General features: G+C 36.9%; 1 protein-coding gene and 1 pseudogene across 1 annotated transcript in view; both read right to left on the bottom strand.

Annotated features, from left to right (window-relative positions):
* The window catches only part of SEC6, a 34,968-nt gene extending 15,909 nt beyond the window's left edge, over positions 1-19,059 (bottom strand). Inside the window, exons 1-12 of the mRNA XM_077357077.1 lie at positions 18,734-19,059; positions 18,203-18,241; positions 14,850-14,938; positions 14,512-14,602; positions 12,525-12,614; positions 12,317-12,396; positions 9,472-9,564; positions 8,443-8,469; positions 5,112-5,219; positions 3,833-3,971; positions 3,667-3,711; positions 2,250-2,305 (exon numbers count right to left, since the gene is read on the bottom strand). Of these exons, the coding sequence (XP_077213192.1) occupies positions 2,250-2,305; positions 3,667-3,711; positions 3,833-3,971; positions 5,112-5,219; positions 8,443-8,469; positions 9,472-9,564; positions 12,317-12,396; positions 12,525-12,614; positions 14,512-14,602; positions 14,850-14,938; positions 18,203-18,241; positions 18,734-18,859 (983 nt within the window). The 5' untranslated portion in view covers positions 18,860-19,059. The remainder of the gene's footprint in view (positions 1-2,249; positions 2,306-3,666; positions 3,712-3,832; positions 3,972-5,111; positions 5,220-8,442; positions 8,470-9,471; positions 9,565-12,316; positions 12,397-12,524; positions 12,615-14,511; positions 14,603-14,849; positions 14,939-18,202; positions 18,242-18,733) is intronic.
* On the bottom strand, positions 17,908-18,026 carry LOC143849230 (5S ribosomal RNA; annotated as a pseudogene).
* Positions 19,060-20,693: the final 1,634 nt, after the last annotated feature.

Raw genomic sequence — 20,693 nt, 5'->3', positions numbered from 1 at the left:
GGGGGGGGGGGGGGGCGCAAAGTTAATTAGTCAATTCATAATTCAGTTGAATGAGTTGAGAAATTATGTGAAATTCGTCAAAAGTTTAGAAATGAAATCAAGAAAATAGAAGGAAAAATCACACATAAAATGGGTACAAGAAAAGATCCAAAAGCAAACTAGGGAAGACTCTGAAAGTACTACAGAAATCCTTCAAAAACTTCGTGTTAAGGTCTCCTTTACACATGGGTGCATCCAGGAACTCCATAGGAAATCTTTTAAATTGAAAAGTCGTTGTTGTCTTTATTAGACCTTCTAGCAAACAAAGTATTATCAAAGCAAAAGAAGCTATTTTTGTCCTTATTAATCAATTGGCCAAAAGCTAATTCATAAGACACCAAAAAACTCATAATATTGTCAACCGATCTCTTTCTGACATTAGAAAAAATAATTGCATCATCTTCAAAAAGAATGTGAAATGGGAATACAACCTCAACTCAACTCAACTCAACAAAGCCTTTGTCCCAAACTAGTTGGGGTCGGCTAAATGAATCCTTTAGAAAAATTTCATGAAGGTGGTGAAAGGAATCTACCCGGTTCTAATCATGGCTCTAGTTGGGTTCTTCTACGTGGATCATTTTCTTCAATTCTATCCTATCCAAGGTCATGTTCTCTGTTATGTTCCTAGCTATCAAGTCTTTCCTCACTGTTTCTACCCAAGTTGTTTTCGGTCTGCCCCTACCTCTTTTTACACCATCAATTTGGAACGAGTCACCTTATCCTGGAACAACATTGTAAGGCCCCTGCTCAACACCTCTTCAGCAATTATTAAGAGATATGGGGATAGAGGCTACTCCTTGGAAAAGACGCCTCGTAGATTTGAAAAAGTTTTTCGGTTCTCCATGAATACATATAGGGAACCAATTGTTTGAAATATTATTTTTAATCAAGTGTCTAAAAGTGCTACAAAAACTGAACTTACCAAGAACTTCAAAGTGAAAATCCCATCTGACTCAGTCGAGCTACAAAAACTGAACTTACCAAGAGCTTCAAAGAGAAAATCCCATCTGACTTAGTCATATGCTTTGGACATATATAGCTTCAACATGATATTACCCCTTTAGCCTTTCTATCCATGTTTTGAACCATCTCTTGCACAATGTTGACATCTTCTATAATATTCCTGCCCTGAACAAAAGCACTTTGTTCCATGGAAATAAACTTTTTGGATAATTTCAGTCATGTGATTAGTTGTCAACTTGGACATGATTTTATAACTTATTTTTATAGGGTGATAGTCCCACATTCCTCGAGGATTCTCCTTAGGAAAAAATGGTGATGAAGGTGGAGGAGAAGGATTTGGGAAGAGAACCAAAAGAATTCTTTGATAATGTTAACCACATCTCTTTTGATTATATCCCAACTCAACAGTGAGTGAAAAATATCCCATAAAATCCATCAGGCCCAGGAGCGATATCAACAGACATACCGAACAATGCATTTTCAATTTCTTCTGTTACCAGCTTCAACAGGTTTTTATTTTCCATTTCAGATATCCTCCTTGAGATGCTTTTTTGAAGTTTAATCTTAAATTTTCATCATTTTCATATGTTACGTTTCTGTAAATTGACAAGATTTCCATCCGAAACCAACATATTTCCATTTCCATAATGACCGAAACACATATCGAAACAGTAACCTAAAACCTTATTCCTCGGGTCCTAATTTGGTTTTACATTGTTTTAGAATTCAATAAATGGTGTCACTAAACAAAATTAAACAAATGATATTTATAAACTTGTGGAGAGAACAAAAGATAACACAGAACATATTTTAAGGGCACAACATCTAGAGCCATAAAAAATATCACTAATAAAAGCTAAAGAAGCTGCCTTGGTTCACCCAACAACGCTATAAAAAATTTTCATGCCTTTTGAGTTTTGATATCTGGAATGGGTACAAGAAAATATCCAAAAGCAAACTAGGGAAGACACGAGTGATGAGATGAAAGATTTGGGCCCAATATAACATACATGGAAGAGAGCACAAATGCATACAAATTTCATAAATAGATGATAATTGAAACCATGTGAAACATTTCAGCTTTCAAATTCAAATCAGAGAGACAGTTAGAGATTTTAAATAGAATAGAAAGAGTAGCTACTACAGTTATGAAACCAACTTAAGTAGAAAGAATCGCTTAAAGAGTGAAGAAACCAACTTAATTTTAGCATCAAAAGTATCCACTAGTCATGATCTAAAGGACTAACCTTGGTGGAAAACAAGGAGCCACATAGTCATAAATATCCCCAAGCTCTTCACCAATCTAAAAAAAAAATCCAAGATCAGGACATTAAAGGGGACTATAAATTATTTCCCATGAAGAATTCTATTAATATTAGTTCACAATAGAGCTACGTAACAAATTTCAAATCAAATATTTGGAGAAACAAAGATATAATCATCCAAATTAACATTATTAGCAAAGTAGAGAAATGATTACCATTCAAAAAAAAAAGTAGCAAACTAAATCCTGATAACCAAATTGGAAGTATCAAAGGACAAGGAAGGCCTTTATTAGTTCTTTGCAATATTTCTTTACCCATACAGTCTCTGACATAATATGATTTCTTTTTTTTTTACAGAGCAAATATGAGCATTGTGTTTAATCTGAATGTCTAGCTGTGTCAAGTTGAAACAAGAAAACAGCAGCTGTTTGTAATTGATGGGAATAATAATGTGCTAACAATCGTTCCATCCAAGTGAAACATCAAATCAACAAAATGGGAATCCCATTATAAGTTTTACGTTCTTAGGATGGTGAAACTCCGAATTCTCAGTATACCAAAGAATTTCTGATTCACCATAACACAGGGAAGCCTGTCAGGAACTACTAGCTATCCAGAAAAGCATGTGGACAGAGTTATTGGACGTTGGTTTACATTCATTGGACATTGTTTAAAATCCTATTTACTTAAATTATATTAATGTGTCACGATGTATCTTGCATTAATTTTATAGAAAAGTAAAACAGAAATAATGTAGCCTTGCTGTTAAGGAAGGTTAGCGTCATTTTTATCACATGCTAGTTGGTCTATGTTTTCGGAGATCAGGTTATGCAGTAAAGTAGATGCTACAAACACTATCTTTTTTCTGAAATTAGATAGTGTTTGTAGCTGAGGACATCTTTTTGACTTTCTTTCATTCGTTTTCAAAATCGGGGATACATTGCATTCAAGGCAGTTGATTGAATGAAGTTGAACCAAATTTCCTGGTGTTACCATCAAACACCTAAGGCCCGTGTCCATCAACGCACATGGTCACATCCAAGTAACACAGTTACCTTTCAAGTCATTATCGGAAATGTGTATATATTGTTTTAAACATAAATTACCATATCATTTATCTATGATTATCCTTTTGGGGATTATTTATAGAGCTTCCTGGAAAACAAATTAAAATTTGGTCAAGTATCGAGTCTATTTGGACCTGAAACCATATTGAGTCAAATCTGAGTCGTGGGTTCTAAACCTTGAAAATAAACATTAAACGAAATCAACAGAATTTCCTATCCATAATCCAAGTAAAGAACGTCCAACAAAGGAAAGTGGATTGCTTGTAGAGAACTGTGCATGCCAACATCCAACAAAGGAAATCTAATTGCTTGTAGATAACAACTATGCATACCGTTCGGGCTTCCTCTAAAGCAGCTTTTAGATCTTCTAAAACAAGCTGCATAAACAGATTACTGTTTGAAAATGACATGTAATAAAAAATTCAATCATATTGACTACTCTCGACTCTATAACAGCACAAAAGACAACGATCCATCCTATTGACAAAAAGAAATTACCTCTGACAACAGCTTATCGAACTTCCCTTCAACTGTTTTCCTAATTTGCTCATAGCATTTGTCTTTATAACCTTTCCCGTGACCCTTCGATTTTTCTTCTCTTAAGTATGTAGGAGAAGCCGTTGAAACTGGAGATTTTCTGCAGATTGTAGCAGACCATTCACCAACATATGATGCAACACTTCAGAGACTTAAATAACAAGAAGCCCAAACTCAGCGATCATAAAAAGGTTAAGACGTCATAGGGAAAAGGTACAAACAGAGAAACAAATAATACTAGATTTATCCCATGAACAGATGGATCACAATTTTTGAAATCACCAGTCAGGGAGTAAAGAGTCAAAAACTTATGACATGTAAAACATAAAGATGTAAAAAGTAGCTACATATCCAGAGAATCTAAAATACGCAAGACTTCTTTGCATAGCCTAGAGGGCTCATTCATTGGTAAACTATACCCTCCCGTTCATGGTACAGACATGTAGTGGTTCAAGTATGATCAGGGATCAATTTCCCTACCATTATTAGGAAGAATTCCAAATGAGTAAAAGATATGAGACTCTATGAGGATGATTAAATTCCAAAAAATCATGATATGTCAAATTACATAAGAACTAACAAATGAGGACTTGGTCCATGAATAATGGAAGATATATTCTGATACAACGGCAAAAACTGTTCAAGGCAGTATATATTAGCCCTCTATGATCCCTCCATGCATCAAAGGTTTCTCTCATTTAGTAATCATTCAGGGTCATTATTAGCTATTTTACAGGCACTACTGAGAAACACATAGAATGACAAGTAAATTTAGTTAATGTAAGAGTCACATTCAAAGTATGTTGCAAATATTTTCACTGGAGGCCGAGAGGTCCTATAGAATTTCATCGGATGAATAGTGCAGATCATACATAACGATTGAAAGCTTTCTATTGTGTCCTCTAACTCTAATTTCCAGGCATGGTTTAAATTTCGGCCAAAATACCAAAATTTTGACCAAAATTTCGGCTTTCTGCCAGGACCGAAATTATAAGATTTTTACTGAAATTTCCACTGAAACCGAAATTGCCACCGAAATTTCAAACCTTGTTTCCAGGACAGTTGCAAGTTCATGTGAATTGATGATAATTAAAGATAATGATTCATCTGATATGATGCTCTGTTATCAGATGTATCCAGAGTGGCAAAAGAAGAAGAAGAAGACGAGCATCAAATCTCGGCATATGCACATACATGAATACATATGTATGTATAATGAAAATCGCTTATAGAGAATTACTTGGCAGATCTACGAGGATTTGCGATCGATGCCATGGCACCACCTCCCTCCGCCTCGGCTGCTTCCTCAGCCAGTTGTTGATCAAGGATCTCTTGCATTTCAATTACCCTGCCAGAAAGAAGTCTCAAATATTAGATCAACAGCTTAACAATTAAACCAGAATGACTGAACCTGCCTTAACAATTGGATCTAATTCCAGGAATGCAAATATTACTATATGTAGGATGTTAACATGAAGCATTGGCAAGAATGTGTAAATATCAAAATCGTGTCGAAGAAAAACCGACCATGAAATCAATACTTTCAACTTAGTTTGACAAGGTCATGCCTAAACAACAAATTAGGTTAATATTATATTTTTATTCTTAAATAAAAGGGATTTGCTAGGGTCCATCGCAGAAGCCATTTCGCGAATGGCCTGTTGAGTGTGTGAGCAGCCACATCATGAATGAAGACAAAATCTGCTGAAAAGTGATCCGGTGTGGGTTCTCTCTAAGGGTGTCAATTTTGGCTCGGGCTCGGAAGCTCGCTCGAGCTCAGCTCGGAAAATGCTCGGCTCGAATCCTTAACGAGCCGAGCCGAGCCGGCTGGCCAGGCTCGTTAAGCTTAACGAGCTGAGCCCGAGCTAGGCCAGGCTCGGCTCGACTTGGCTCGTTAAGAGTTTAATATATTTAAAAATATATATTATATATTAATATATACACTAAAAGGGTTGTCTAGGGAGTGAAAGGGGGAGGCAAAATATGTCACTTCTTTTTTGGACCACATTTGTTACTTGGACCACCCCCCGTAGTGTAAAAAGAGTAGTCAAATTACACTAGATAGGGCTGTCGAGGGAAGATAAGGGGTGTAAACTTAATATAACCCAAGCTCAATAAGGCTTGCAAGCCTGAGCCTGGTTCGAGCCCAAGCCGAGCTTAACGACCCGAGCCGAGCTTGGCCAAGCTCGGCTCGGCTCGGCTCGGCTCGTTTACACCCCTAGTTCTCTCACATGCAACAGGCCATCCGTGAAATGCCTTCTGCGATGGATGCTAGCAAATCCGTAAATAAAAAGAGCATTATGGGCATCGAGCTGATCCCTCAAACAGGAAAAACAAAGGAAAAAAGATGACCAATGCACATATTACATAGCAGGTATACTGTTTCCCAAGCCCATATGTAACGACCACTAATTTTTCTTTCCCTAAATTCTTACTTTAATTAAATTGATAATGGTAACCCTTGTTTTACAATTGATAATTCCACTCCCTGCCATTTTAAACCCCAACAGCCCATAACACAGCAGCACCAACCCTCTTTCATCTCCAATCTTCACCATCAAACCTATGCCAAGATGCCCAAAAACTCTTGCATGTACACACCCCCTATCTCCCTTGGTCAGTACCTTCATCTCCCATGCTTCAGCGAAGAAAACTGAGATGCCAATTCGTTTTTAACATGTCTAGGGAAATAGTGATTGCTGAACCGTGTCTTGAATTGCTCCCAAGTCTCATTTCTGGCTCCTAGATAATTCCGCTCTACTGTCCTCCACCAAGCACCAGCTTGCTCCTTTAACAGAAAGGTAGCAAGATGAGTTTTCTGCGCGTTGGTACACCCTATTACCGCAAAGATGCGCTCTACTTCCACGATCCAATGATCTGCTAACAAAGGGTCTCCTATCCCAGTAAACTCCAGCGGGTGATAATCTGTAAACTGCCTGTGGAGTTGGGAAGGGTCTGCTGCCGCCCTCGGCTCCTGACTCAGTTACTACAGTTCTTGTAGGTTGACATGATGACATGAACACAAAATATGGGAGTTTAAAGGGATCGAGGAAAGTGTGTTTGCCCATATGGCCTTGTCAGGCAAAGTACCTTTACTTTGTGAGTTGTGTTGGTTTTTTTTTAGTCCGCTTGTTTCCCTTTTGGGGTAACAATTCGGATTTTTGGGATTTTGGAATTTGAAAAAAAAAATCGTATAAAAAATTTTTGCCCCAAATCCGGGCGGTTACACCATAAAACCTCCCGATTCACCCTCTCACTAGCCAAGCCATCAACAAGTTCGTTGACAGACTGTTGGTATGCAAAATTGATTTTTTTTTTTTGAAAAGGGGGCATGCGAAATGGATATGTTGCTAAATCTATAAATATATCTAATCTGCGATAAAGCATTCATCAGGGCACCATGGGCCTAAACATTTATCAAAGGCCAAACCTATAGTTTAACCCATTCCCTCCCACCTACAGTGAAATATTTGGATTAACACTGAATATCCTTCATCTTTCCAGCAATGCTCAAACCTCCACTCCATTAGAATCTGCCACAACAATATGTACTGGAAAGTAGAAACCCTTGATTGTGGAGTGATGGTCATCTATAATCATACCATCAATGCCCACAGGACTCGGACTGCTTCTAGAGCTGCCATCAGAGTTTAATTTAATGAAATAGGCAGAGGTTGGGCCAGTTGGACACACATCTCTTCTTATTAGTTTTGCAGTTTTGCAAGGAGCAACCTCATAGCACTTCCTCTAATAATCACGTAAACATAAACCACCTTTACCCATACGAGATAACATCCATGTGATGATGCATGACTTAATTCTCAATGTGACCATACTAGGAGAAGAGGATTTCACTTTGAAAATTTGATTATTCTGATCTTTCAAGATACCCCATAAAATTGCCAAGGGAGCAATTTTCTCAAGTATTTTGCCCTCCTCACTAAGAGAAGCAAGAACCACACACAAACCACATTACTTGAGACACCCACAGACCCACTAAACCTCAAAGAAGCATAGTCATATTTGCATAGCACTTGAACATTTGCATACCACCCTTGAGCAAATTAATAAAAAACTAAATATCCACCGCAATACTTTCTCATCACAATGGGAACAGTTTATTTTACAGTAAAGTAGCGACATAAATTATTTTGAACCTTTTTCAATTTTTGCTTTATTCACCTTTTTTCGGGTTCAGCTGTTTAAAAATTAAATACTAATTGCAATTAAACAGTGAACAAAAACTCACTGTAACTCTACCCAAAATCTTCAAAAGGTTGCTAAAAGAACTTTGTTGGTGGGGTTGGAGGATGTGTGAATCCTATTAACGTGGATCAATGTCTAGCCCACATTGGTGTTGTTTATCATGACTGATCATCAATTAACTATAAATGTTAGGATTTAATTTAGGTTCAGTAGACACTTATAAGTTACACCGAATGGTTCAAAAACAGTCCCGCAGAGCCAAAATGAAACAGCAAAAGCTTGAATTCAATTAAGACAATCAAGAAATATAAGACACAAACAAGAGAAGAAAATAGTTTGAACACTTATGGGATGGGGGGACATACCTTATAGCACGGACCAATGTCTGTGGGCTACAAAACAGATCAAACAACAATACCAAATATCAGAAGCACCATATAAACAGTAGAAATGAAAACAAACCAAAAGGTTGTAAATCCCTATATTTATGTGTACATGCAAAACAAACCAACAATTAATGTGTACAAATGCAGCATGGACACCATAATCTACACAAAAGAGAAGTCTATGGGGAATGATTAGCTGCCATTATGTTATGTAAGAAAATACACATCTTGCTTGTATGGAGATACATGCACGAAAGTATATTTGATATGTCCCATTGAGTGGGATTCCTAGATTCCTATGTCGAGTGGGAGCCTTAGCATCCTAGACTCCTAGACTACTATTACTATAAATGTAGTCAAATTCTCTAGAAGAGAGAATAATGAGACGTTCAATCTCTCAAGCTTCCCTCTCTCTTTAGACTCTCTCTAGAGCCATCATCCGTAGGCTCTTGGATTTGTGATCGTGAAGAACAAGGGAGCGACTATACTTTTTTTTTAAAGGTAAAGAGAGCGACTATACTAGCCACTCATGCGACATACAATGAGACAAAGGGCGTAAATGGAAGCAAGCATCAATTCAAGATCGTTACCGGATTGACGGCGGTATCAACGGGCTCATAACATCAAGCCAAGATCCTGACTCAGCTTTTGGGTTGTGTACAACTGTACATAAGGTATGACCCACTAACCCTTGTGTGCAAGGTGTTTAGTAGCATTTGAATAATTGAAGGTGCAAAACAATTATAATCAGGTGATGACACAGAAGAGAGATGATAAGCGCCTCCAATGAATCCTCCCAAGCTTGCAACCTTTTCACACCACAAGAACACTTGAATAATGCTAGTATTTCATTTGATTTCAAGTCCTTCCCCGACTAATATGATTAAATAGAGGGGTGTCTCAAAATAATGTCAGAAAAGGAACCATGAAAACAAGTTAAGAAGTTGCATGCCAGGATGACAAGACTTAAATTGCAACAATGGTACTCTCAATGTAAACAGTTAATACCTTTCTATGGCAAGTTTAAAGAAGTTGGAAATATGGCCCCACAGTGTCTTTTCAAATGTCTCCCACGTGCGGTCTACATCTTCAAAGTATTCTCTAGGAAAAGGTTCCACAATAGAGGACTATCAATAGAAGATTTATGTTAAGGAACATGATATTGCAAGCATTGTGCACAATAGATTTCAACATGAAATGAAACAGTAATAAATATTAAAGCTCCCCACATTGAAAAACCAAAATAATAGCTGCTACAAGGATTACCCATTAAAAAAAGGCATCCAAAAAGGATGGATGACATATACTCGAGAAAATTAACAAGTCCTCCATCTAATCCTGACAATATCAGTTTGACTATTCTCACCAAACATCAAATGGTGAAACAGGTATTGAAAAGAAAGCACTCAAGCAAATCGTTCATTCACTAGTAATAGAAGCACGACTTGGTAGATTAGATGAAATTTCCATGGAAAACTAAACACCTATAAAAGAAATTTTCTAAAAAAAATCTTGAAGATTATGCATATTCCAGGAAAAAGAATACAAAATGTAATTCATACTTCCTTAAAGGTCTAATGGATTGAGGGGAAAATCCTCCAAGAAGTCACTCAATAATTTTATAAGAAAAAGTACTTGCATTTCTGCATGCTCAAAAAACAAGTAATGAGATGCAAACTTAGTTCAAGAATCAGAAGAAAATCAAAGGGTAAGTGCGGGATACGATTGTAAACAATGTCAGCTCACACCTTCCCAGAGTTGAACTATATGTAATTTCTCATAGTTACATACTATGAGAATGAAAAAGGAAGGCAAAATTGAATCTGCAAAGCAAATACAACAAAGTTAAAAAAATCTCCACTCTCTTAGTTCTAAAGAAACTATTCTGAAATGAATTTTGGTTTAATTTGCTTTCTTGTTCTGTTGTTAAAGGGACCAAAGGATGCGCTTGAAAGAACCGCAATTCTCATTGCTCTTATTTGTTTCTGTTTTTTAGGAGTTTCATATAATTTTCTAAGAAGTAATCGATATCCATCGCATGACTTTATGATGGGTATTTTTTTTTAACATACTTAAAGCGAGATGTTAATATTTCTTGCAGTTGATTATACATAGTAATTTGTTTAGTGATATTGGTTTGAATTAGAATGACTGGAATTATATATATGTATCTCTCTCTCTCTCTCTCTCTCTCTCTCTCTCTCTCTCTCTCTCTCTCTCTATGTGTGTGTGTGTGTGTAACTTGGTATTTCTGTTTTATTTTCTCTTATTTTTATTTTACTTATTAAAACATATTTATCTTTGTATGGAAGTGACTTGTGCTTAGATTTTTGAGCTAACCATGCCAATACTAGAGGAGGCTTCAGTCTAAAACTTGGCATCCGTGAAAGTGCCGAGGTAACATTCGTAAGCAATTTCCCATGGAAGAATGCAAAATTTGAAGTCATCTGGCAATAATTGAAGAGAAAATTAACTACAAATAATTGAAGAGAATATTGCATGTGTTCAACCCTGACAGGAGCACTAAGATATTAAAGGGTGACTTCTTAGCAATCTCAATTAAGAATCTAATCCATGGAAACCTCTCCTCTCAATTAAGAATTCATTAGATTAAGACCTAAAGGGAAAGGGACTGGACCAAAAATGAACTGTCAAGTTAAGGATTTCAAGATTTTCCATTTATATATTAGTATTTTTTATGGGGATCACCCTAGGGCCTATAGTTTAATTTTAAGTGTAAGTTATAGAAGGGGTGTCAATACCAATTAAGGGGGAGCATTAAAGTACTCTTCGGGTGTCCTTATCAAACTTACTAAATATAGTATGTTTGTATTTATTAAATCTAGCAAATTCATATTTTCTAAAAAAAGGAAGTTCGTTATTAAAAATAGTAAGTTCGGGATTACTAAAAATAGTAAGTTCGCACTTACTAAATATAATCAGTCCTTATTAAAATTAGCTCATATGTGTCCATGGGTCCCCTATCTATTGGGTTTGACTAGGACTTCTAGTTTGTAGAGATGTTCAAGAGTTCTATCCTAAGATTCTTGCCAAACGCTAGCATATATGTCGTGATGACCTCACTAGTTGGGCCTATGCCCTGTTTTCACCTCTTTTTGTTGTTCTCTTTTTGCCAAGACCTTTTGGAGCTGCCAGAATTTGCGGGCCCACTTGATTTACATCAATTATGACCATTCACGTTAATCAGGACTTTGTCTGTTTTTCTAATTAATTGCTTGACATATGCTTGGGAAGAATTTGTGTTCAAAAGACCACGTATTTACAAGTTGCGCTCTTGGCTAAACATTATGCACTATTTTTGGAGGCATATGAGGCACAATTGAGGCTTACACAGTAAGGTGTATTGAGGCATAGTGAAGTGTACAGTTCAATTTGGTAGTATACGCTCACGGGCTTGAATGTGATAAAGCAAGCACGGAGGAACAGAGTTTTAAAAAAATTGTTTCAATTTAAAACCTGGTCTAATCCTTAAGTCATGGGGGTAGTATAGTATAATGTCCATTTAATGCATCAAGATTTTGACCATGTGTATGATCCTGTTTTGAGTGAATTCTCAGCAAGTTGGCTAGATTTTCAGGTTAACAGTAGATGTTTTGTTTAGGGACTGGACCATCCCACAGTTGAAGAGTCTGTTCCTAGTCCCACTGGGTATAACATGTCCATTCTGGTGTTCAAAACACACCAAGAAACCATATAATAAAAAGCAAAAGGAAAAGCCCCAACTTCAAAATAACTTTAAGAAATTTGCAAATGCCATTTTGAAAAAAGTTTGACAATGAATGCATAACAAAGAGGGACATAAAAACAAGTGAGCAAGAAATCATATACTAACCTTAGCCTGCCAACCTCTTCCTTGTGAGATGCCGCAGCCGCTAGTGCAAACCTCCTCTTCCCATCAAGTGCAGTTAACCTCTATCTCAAACATCAAAAGATAAAGAATTAGCAACTACATACAACTTAGGAGTGTGTTCCGTTAAAGTGAAAAAATATAAAAATAAGTTTCTAGAGTTAAAACACAAAATTATACAGCAAATAGATACCTCGAATGTGTGGATCAGTTCTTTATCGTCACTCAGAGAATCGCGTGCTTCAGCTGCTTCAACTGAAATGGACATCATACCCTCTACATCCTGCATAAAATGCACTAGTTACCTTAATAAAAAAAACATAGGCTAATACTTGGATCCATAAAAAACATTTAAGTATCCAAGTATCAGATAAGGATACTTGGATAAGGGTATGAGATACGACTTGGATACTCCTAATCTGTATCCTATTTTATTTTTGCTTTTTCAGATGATTCAGATATGGTTCAATTCACAGTTTGACAACTTTTATTGCTTGGGTGAAGTCTGTAGGAACAAATGTATTCTTAGATAAGTCGTCACCCGATGGGTACTCATTTCAGATTCTTCTATTCTGACAGTATATGTGACACACCAGATCCTTCTGCCTCTTTCCAAAAAAAAAAAAAAACAAGAAAAGAAAAGAAAAGGAACTCAAGGAATTGTGTTTTTAGTCTCAACATGGTTTTGAGAATACTATGTTCCTACCTAAACAAATCAGTGGCCCAAAGGCCCTAAACTAATGAGTGAATAACTAAGTCGACCCTATTGGTTGGCTGCAGTAGCCTGCAACCTCACTTGTGATTAAGGCAGACACTACTGTTCTTTGTATTTAGGTCATAGAATGTTATAGTACTGTTTTTATTATACGTAGTTACAATACTAGTACTCATGCCTGGTCAGATTAATTAAATATTCCTCATTGGCTTTATTAGTGCTTGCTATAATTTGATAGATTAAGTTTGAAAGTGGCAATGAAATTTTTTTTGCTAATTTACTATTAGAAATGTATGCCCATTACCTTAGGCTTTCGGGATCCTTCTACATATGATATAAAAGAATTTTGAATCATTGTCGTACCCATATCCTAAGATTTTGGGGTTCGGGTGATCCTCATACATGATCCTTACTGTATCAAAGACACTATCCGTATTGAGATATATAACTCTAGGGTTCCTCTCCTAGCAAAGCCAAAATACTGGCACACACTTGAGATCTCTACAACCACAATTGTCAAAAGCATGTGCGGGAACAAATATTTAGATAAAAGTTATTACAGCTATGAAACAGCACATTATTCTACAGAGAGTAAACCTGAATATTAGACAACTAGTATTATGGCCCCATGCTATGCATGGTGTAAAATGATGGGGCCCACACTATCAAAATACGATGTGTAAAATGGTGGGGCCCACCCTAATGCATATGTTTGGATAGAGATGGTGGACCCCACATCACGAATAACATTAGGGGCAACATGGTGGGCTCCACCCTATGCATAGGTTAGGGTAAAGATGGCGGGCTGATGGTGGGCCCCACACACCAAAACTTGAGGTGTAGAATGGTAGGCCCCATCCCAAAAAAGACATGAGGTGTATACCGTTCGTCCCATCCCATTAATAACATGAGATGTAAGATGGTAGACCCCACGCTATGCATGGGTTTGGGTGGAGAAGGTGGGCCCACCAGATCAAAACATGAGGTGTAGAATGGCATGGTTATAAAATGTTGGGCCCGACGCCATCATAGCATGAGGTGTACAATAGTGGGCCCACCAGAGCAAGTGTAAAATAGTGGCCCCCCACCCATGCCCATGCTATGCTTGGGTCCAAAGTGTTAGGCCCCACCCTACAAAACAAAACATGCGGTATGAATAAAAGGTTTTCCAATAAAAAAGATTTCTTGGAAAGAAAGCGAATGAAAATAGAATGAAACATGCTTAGAATATATTATACATAGATAGATGGGGGATTTGCTAGCGTCCATCGCAGAAGGCATTTCACGGATGGTCTGTTGCATGTGAGAGCAGCCACACAGGCTCATTTTTCAGCAGATCTTGTCTTCATTCATGAGGTGGCTGCGCTCACATGCAACAGACCATCGGCGAAATGCCTTCTGCGATGAACGCTAGCAAATACTTATAGATAGATATTTAAGTTCGAAAGAGGAAGTCCAAACCAACCTTTAGAGTTGTGTTCAAGTTGTTCCTTGCATTGCTAAGGAGTTTTATCTGATCATGGTTCTCTATCAGTGTTTGACATTCCTGACACAACCTGATGCATCAAGTTGTCATGCAAGAAAACGTAATCAGTACAAACAAATCAAAGAAACAGATATTGTCTAAAGAGGATGCGAAAAAAATTATTACTTTAAAATCACAAGAAAACTAAGTGAAAATCATATCACTTCCGCATTTTATATATCAGAGACAACTGTAGAAATCTAAACTGATTTGTTATGATATATCTTTCTACTTATAATTTGTTACAAAATCTCAATCCATAATGCACTAGTACTTACTTCTCAATGGACAAAAAGTTCTCGCGGAGATGGTTTATTGTCTTTTGACATAAGGCCAGCGCTTCTAACCCAGTTTGTGCCTGTTCAACCTGCATGGGTGTAATAAATTGCTAAATACAGATTTAATCATTATGTAATTGTAAAGTATAAAAGATAAATAACGCCTTTCTCCAACAGCTTAAGCTTTTGGAGCTTTTGGAGAAGTTGGAAAGTTAACATGGTGTCAGAGCCAAAGCTCACGAGTTCAAACCTCCCAGATAGCAAAAATCCACATGCGATGGTCGGCCCAAAGTGGGACCACATGTGCCATGTGTTTGCCAAGAGGGCCACACGTGAGGGGAGTGTTAAAGTATAAAAGATATAAATAACGTCTTTGTCCAACAGCTTAAGCTTTTGGAGAAGTTGGTAAGTTAACAAGTAAAATCAAAGTAACCAATTTTGATATCTCCTGACTTTGGATAGCTCCCTCAGATAGGCTTGAACTCAATTTTACTGGGAGCAGCAAAGTCCCTATTCTTGACTATGTCAGATACTTAGATCCATAAAGCTGGCATGGATTATCCCATACCCTGATGATAAAATTGTGTTCACTTTAGCAATTCCTGGTGAGATTAGTCATGCTATTGAATTTTAGGTTAGGGTTGTCTGGTGTGATAGCAGACAGTTGGAGACTTTGGGGAGAATTGGAGTTTGGATTGGAGGTTATTCCCTCACTGTTAGATGGCTAAAAAAGGCTCTTGTCAACCTTGGAGATTGAGAAGATACTTTTGGAAATTAAAGAAATCTTGATGTCTATTGAAGACACTCATATACATTGTGAAGGAAACTCTCAAGGCTATATTTCAGCTAATTTTGGAGTCTCTTGTACAGATCTAGTTGTTTGGGTTTTCATGCCTACGCATAGCCTAAACTGCCCCCACTATGATACCAAGGTATGAGAAATGGACATAGAAGATAGCTGTGGCATAGAATTTATGTTCCATTGGAGGTAGTTGAGAAAACCCAAATGTGTGCAAAATAGGGGGTTTTGATGTGTTTTACCCTTCCATTTGATTGAGAAGGGTAAATGACGTTTTGATGTGTTTTACCCTCCCATTTGATTAAGAAGTGTAAATGACATCAAAAGCCCCTCAAAAGAATTTAAAAAACTCATATTTTAGGGACAAAATGGAAAAACAAGAAAAGCATTGTAACTAGTTTTTTTTTCAAAAAATTTTATTTGTTTTGGTAGGAATGAAGGAATTTCCTAAACATCGAAATCCGAGAGATGAAGTTTCTTGGATAGAAAGTAGATTTGGGAAGAAGCAAATCAAGTAGGGAGGTGCCAAGCTTGTAAAGGATAAAACCCCTGGCTCCAATGGCTTCAAATTTCCTTTCATCTAGAGCTTTGGTATGCGGTCAAAGTGGTCTCAAAGTTGTAAAAAATAGGAAGGTTTTTCAAGGGTATGAACTCTACTCTTATTACTTTGGTGGCAAAGGAAGGGATTGAGGACTTGCCGGACACCAAACTGATTAGCCTGACAAGAAGCGTATATAATATATTGGTTAGGGTTTTACTCCAAAAGGATTTATGAGATCATGGCGACAGTCGTCACAAAAAGAACCACAATCGAACTGAATCATAGAATCAGCTCAGAAATTATTGATTCAGCTGGACTAATTTAAAAATGCAATAAAACTAAAAAGATAAAATTATGAAATGCTTTAAAAAGGTAAATCAATGATAATTATTTTTCAATTATTTAATTAATAATAATTATAAATATTTGAATAAAATTCAAAAGGAAGTTGCATGCTTATCAATTCAAAAGTCTGCAACAGTCATACAGAAATCAGACCCAACAAAAGTAATGTTATCATTTTAGTGTCTCAATCAGTCATACAGAAATCAGGCCCAATAAAAGTTATCAACTATTATAATTTTACAATTATAGTGTCTCATTGTATCTATCAATCGTCCCTTCAACAAGCATTCATACTGTGCAAAAAGAAAATGCATGAGTAGACCAAGACAAAGTGGTAGAATCACCTTCTTGAACAAATGGATTGGGAACACACTAACTTTTGTATAGAAATTAAAATCATGATGTGCCCATAACTCTCTCTCTCTCTCTCTCTCTCTCTCTCTCTCTCTCTCTCTCTCTCTCTCTCTCTCTCTCTCTCCAAACAGATGAATTTGGAATCCATTAATGGTTACAAATAAATAAAAAACACCACTCTCTCACATAAACAAAATTAAAAGGAATTATGTGTCAACATTATGGTTCACATGCCCTCATATAAGCTTTGAATAAAAAATTTGAAAAAATAAATAGGATAAAAGATGAGAAACACCACAGAATCAAGGTTTTAAATTTCAGTTTCGGGTTCAGCCACAATGGAAATCGAAATATTTCGGTTTCGGTGGAAATTTTGGCCAAAATCTTGTAAATTTCGTGGAAGATTTTGGTTTCTCTAAAATTTGAGTGGAAATTTCCAAAAGGGCGATGATATTTTCACCCCCTCAGCATTACGCATGCACCCCCCTGATAACGTGATTGGACGCCAAAAAATGTTAAAGTTGCCCACTTTTCACGTCAAATCACGTTATAAGGGGAGCGCATGCGTAATGTAGGGGGGAGTGAAAATATCATCTCCCTTTCCAAAATTTCAGTGAAAATCTTCTAAAAAGGAAAATTCAGCAAAATCCCGTAAAAAGCAATTCCATGCGAATTTTGTTTCGGTCTTGGTGGAAATCCAAAATTTCAGCCGAAACATTTCGGTCGAAATTTAAAACCACCGAATGTACCTTTCAGCAAATCTTATAATTATGCTCGCTCCTGTGATTGGATTTGTAAAATCGTGTAACTCACTCAATCCTACACAACTCTGCTACAATTCCATTGCACTTAAGACTGCACTGGTCTTAAATTGGGATTGGACTATTCTATTATTCGAATGGCAAGTCTAACCAGTACCATTCAAAACAATGGCAAGTCTAACAAGCATGGCCTTGGGGATAATTCTCTCTTCTTTTCAATTTGTATTCATGAGAAGTACAGAGACTTCCCAGAAGGCAGGGGTGCAACACGAGAACTTCCCAGGAGGTCACCCATCCTAATACTACTCTTGCTCAAACATGTTTAACTTTGGAGTTTGAATGGGATCCATTGGATTTATGCTATTACGATCGCATTCTTTTCTAATCTGTAACTTTTTCATCTAGTTGCTCCCTCAAACTAGTTGGGGTCGGCTAATGAATCCTTTAGAAAATTTTCATGAATAAGGTGAAAGAGTCTACCCGCCTCAAATTGACTGAGTCTAATCAAACAAGCAGCCACTAGCAATTATATGAAAAATAAGGATAGTCTTACCTGCTCTGCAACCATGGTACTGAGTTGTGCATCATTCGCCTGACATCATAGAACAATAACATGAAAAATTGTTTCAAATTTAGAATCCATAACACTATTCAACCATTATCTCTACTAAATTCAAAAAAAAAAATAAAGAACAAAAATCCCTATAATTAGAACGAAAATTTACAACTTATTTCACTCTAATTATAACGAAAATCGCACGTATTTCCATATGTACAAGAGTCTCTTACAATAAACCCTAAAAAAATCTGATACAATTTCTTCCCACTATAATTTGAACGAATTATACGAGATTTCTATCCTGACTATATAATCTTAAAGGAAGAGTAAAGAAAAAACCTAAAAAAACTCTCGAACACAATTTTTTACTACAATTAGAACAAAATTTGAATAAGTTTACAACCCTAATGCAAACCATAAACAACAACAAAAAAATCTCAAAAAAGAATAGAATTAAAAAGAAATCACAGATATCATTGTGTTCAATGTAATTAAAACGAAAGTTGCAGAGATTTAAATCAAAACCTGTTGGCGTTGAACGTAATCGGATTTTATTGAAGAGATCGATGAGAGAAGCTCAGGAAGAGGAAGAAGCTTCGCCACTTCCCGAACTGCGGCTTCTTTAGCTTCGATGCCAAGATCTTGCATCATTATGGCGTTCCACGATCTGATGAAGAATAAAACAGAGTTTCAAAGGGGTGGGAATTGAAAAAAGGGGGGTTCTTTTTACAGAGATTGTAATTAGATGAGAGGGAGATCTTGGAGGTGAAAGATGTGGAATTTTTCTTCCGTTGCAGGGAGGGCGGGGGTCGGAAAGTTAAACGAGGGAGGAGAGTTCCATTATCAAAATAAGAGCATTGCGGATTTATTTCTCGGGGAATAAAATAAGACAATGATAAATTCACACCCCTTGTAGGATAATTCACGCCACTTTAACAGGAATTGAATCGACGTTAAAAGCGTTAATGTCTGCCACATGGCACATACCCTCGTTTAAAAGGGTACGAATTATCCTAAAGTGGGTGCGAATTTATCATCGCCCGTAAAATAATGTAAGTACCCATCATTCCATCCTTCATATTTGATCCAACGGCAGCTAACATTTTGAGGAGGTGTTGTTGGATCAAATATCAAGGGTGGTACCACCTTTACGTGTTCATAGGTCCTTTCATCGTATAATAATTTCTCAAAATAAGGAGTCTAATATGTGGCGACTATGACATTAGTAAGATCCAGACTCTTCATTTGGTAGGACCGATGACCTGGTCCATTTGATCAATGGCTGGTAGATAGTCCTTTCATTTTGGGCCCGTGTGAAAGCACTCTCTGGATTGGTCAGAGACACGTTCTTTGCAAGGGGCACGAAGTAACCGAGATTAGGAATTTAATGAAAGTGAAAAAAGATTGTTTCAAGACATTTCTTGTTCTTGCAAGAAACGATAGATGAAGTTTGACGAAAGAAATGAGTTTCAGCATAGCTAAGATGTTAAGATATGAAGTGGATCTGACCGTTGGATTGCATGGTGGAAGATTAGGTAGTTAGGTTAGATTAGGATGATCGTATCAAATCTTACCTTTATCTTTTATCTTTCAATGTTTATCTGTAATTGCTTTATTTAAGCACTTGTTATAGTCAATGAAATCGGTCGGGAAATAATAGAAAATTTCTCCAAAAATTAACATAAGAAGGTTGCTTTTGAAGCATGGGAATGAACATGCACCGAGTTGGCCGGCGCAATATAGAGGAAATCCCAAAAAGAAAAGGAAAAATAAGAACAAAGATGTGAGGGAGAGAGGCTCATCGTACTTCATGTGTTGAAGGCGAACCCAAAAACCCTCCCTATGATCCCAAACTTAAATCAATTAGCAACACAACCTCCTAGGCTGAGCTCAAGCATCTTCCATCCACCTTGTAACGTTGAGGGAATCTCCTTCCACTGTTAGTCTGGCCAAAAATAATGGGGCTCAACAAATTGGTGGTCTGGATCTCCGAACAAGGAAGGCCCAAATAAATTTTCTAATAAAGACACTTACATACATGATACATACATCATATAATGCATATTTATTAGAAAATTCATTGGGGCTTACCTTGCACGAAGATCCAACGGATCATTTGATGGCCCAAACGTAAATAGAGCTTTCTTCAAAAATCATCTCCATAGGACGATCCTAAACCTCCGATTCGTAGATGTTTTGAATATTGTAGAACGGCCTATTTACGTTGGAAGATCAAGTGATTATTTAAAAAATGCGCGTTATACACTTATAAGGTGTCTGATGTGGTGCACATTTAAAAAAAAAAAAAAAAAAAAAAAACAGTGACACCTACCTTAAGATTCAAAACATTCGATTGTAGGCCCCAACCTAGGGTAATGGTTGTGTACGGGTTGTAGGCTTCGAGAGCTACCTGTAATTTGGCATAAGGTGGGCGAACATGGGACTTCTAAGGGACAAATTTATTTGGGCTCTTGGGCTCTTTGAG

The sequence above is a fragment of the Tasmannia lanceolata genome, unplaced genomic scaffold (assembly GCF_043159265.1).
Source record: "Tasmannia lanceolata isolate RefF3 unplaced genomic scaffold, GAP_Taslan_0.1 ptg000016l, whole genome shotgun sequence".
In the NCBI taxonomy this organism is placed as follows: domain Eukaryota; kingdom Viridiplantae; phylum Streptophyta; class Magnoliopsida; order Canellales; family Winteraceae; genus Tasmannia; species Tasmannia lanceolata.
This window is presented reverse-complemented; position numbering and strand designations above follow the sequence as displayed.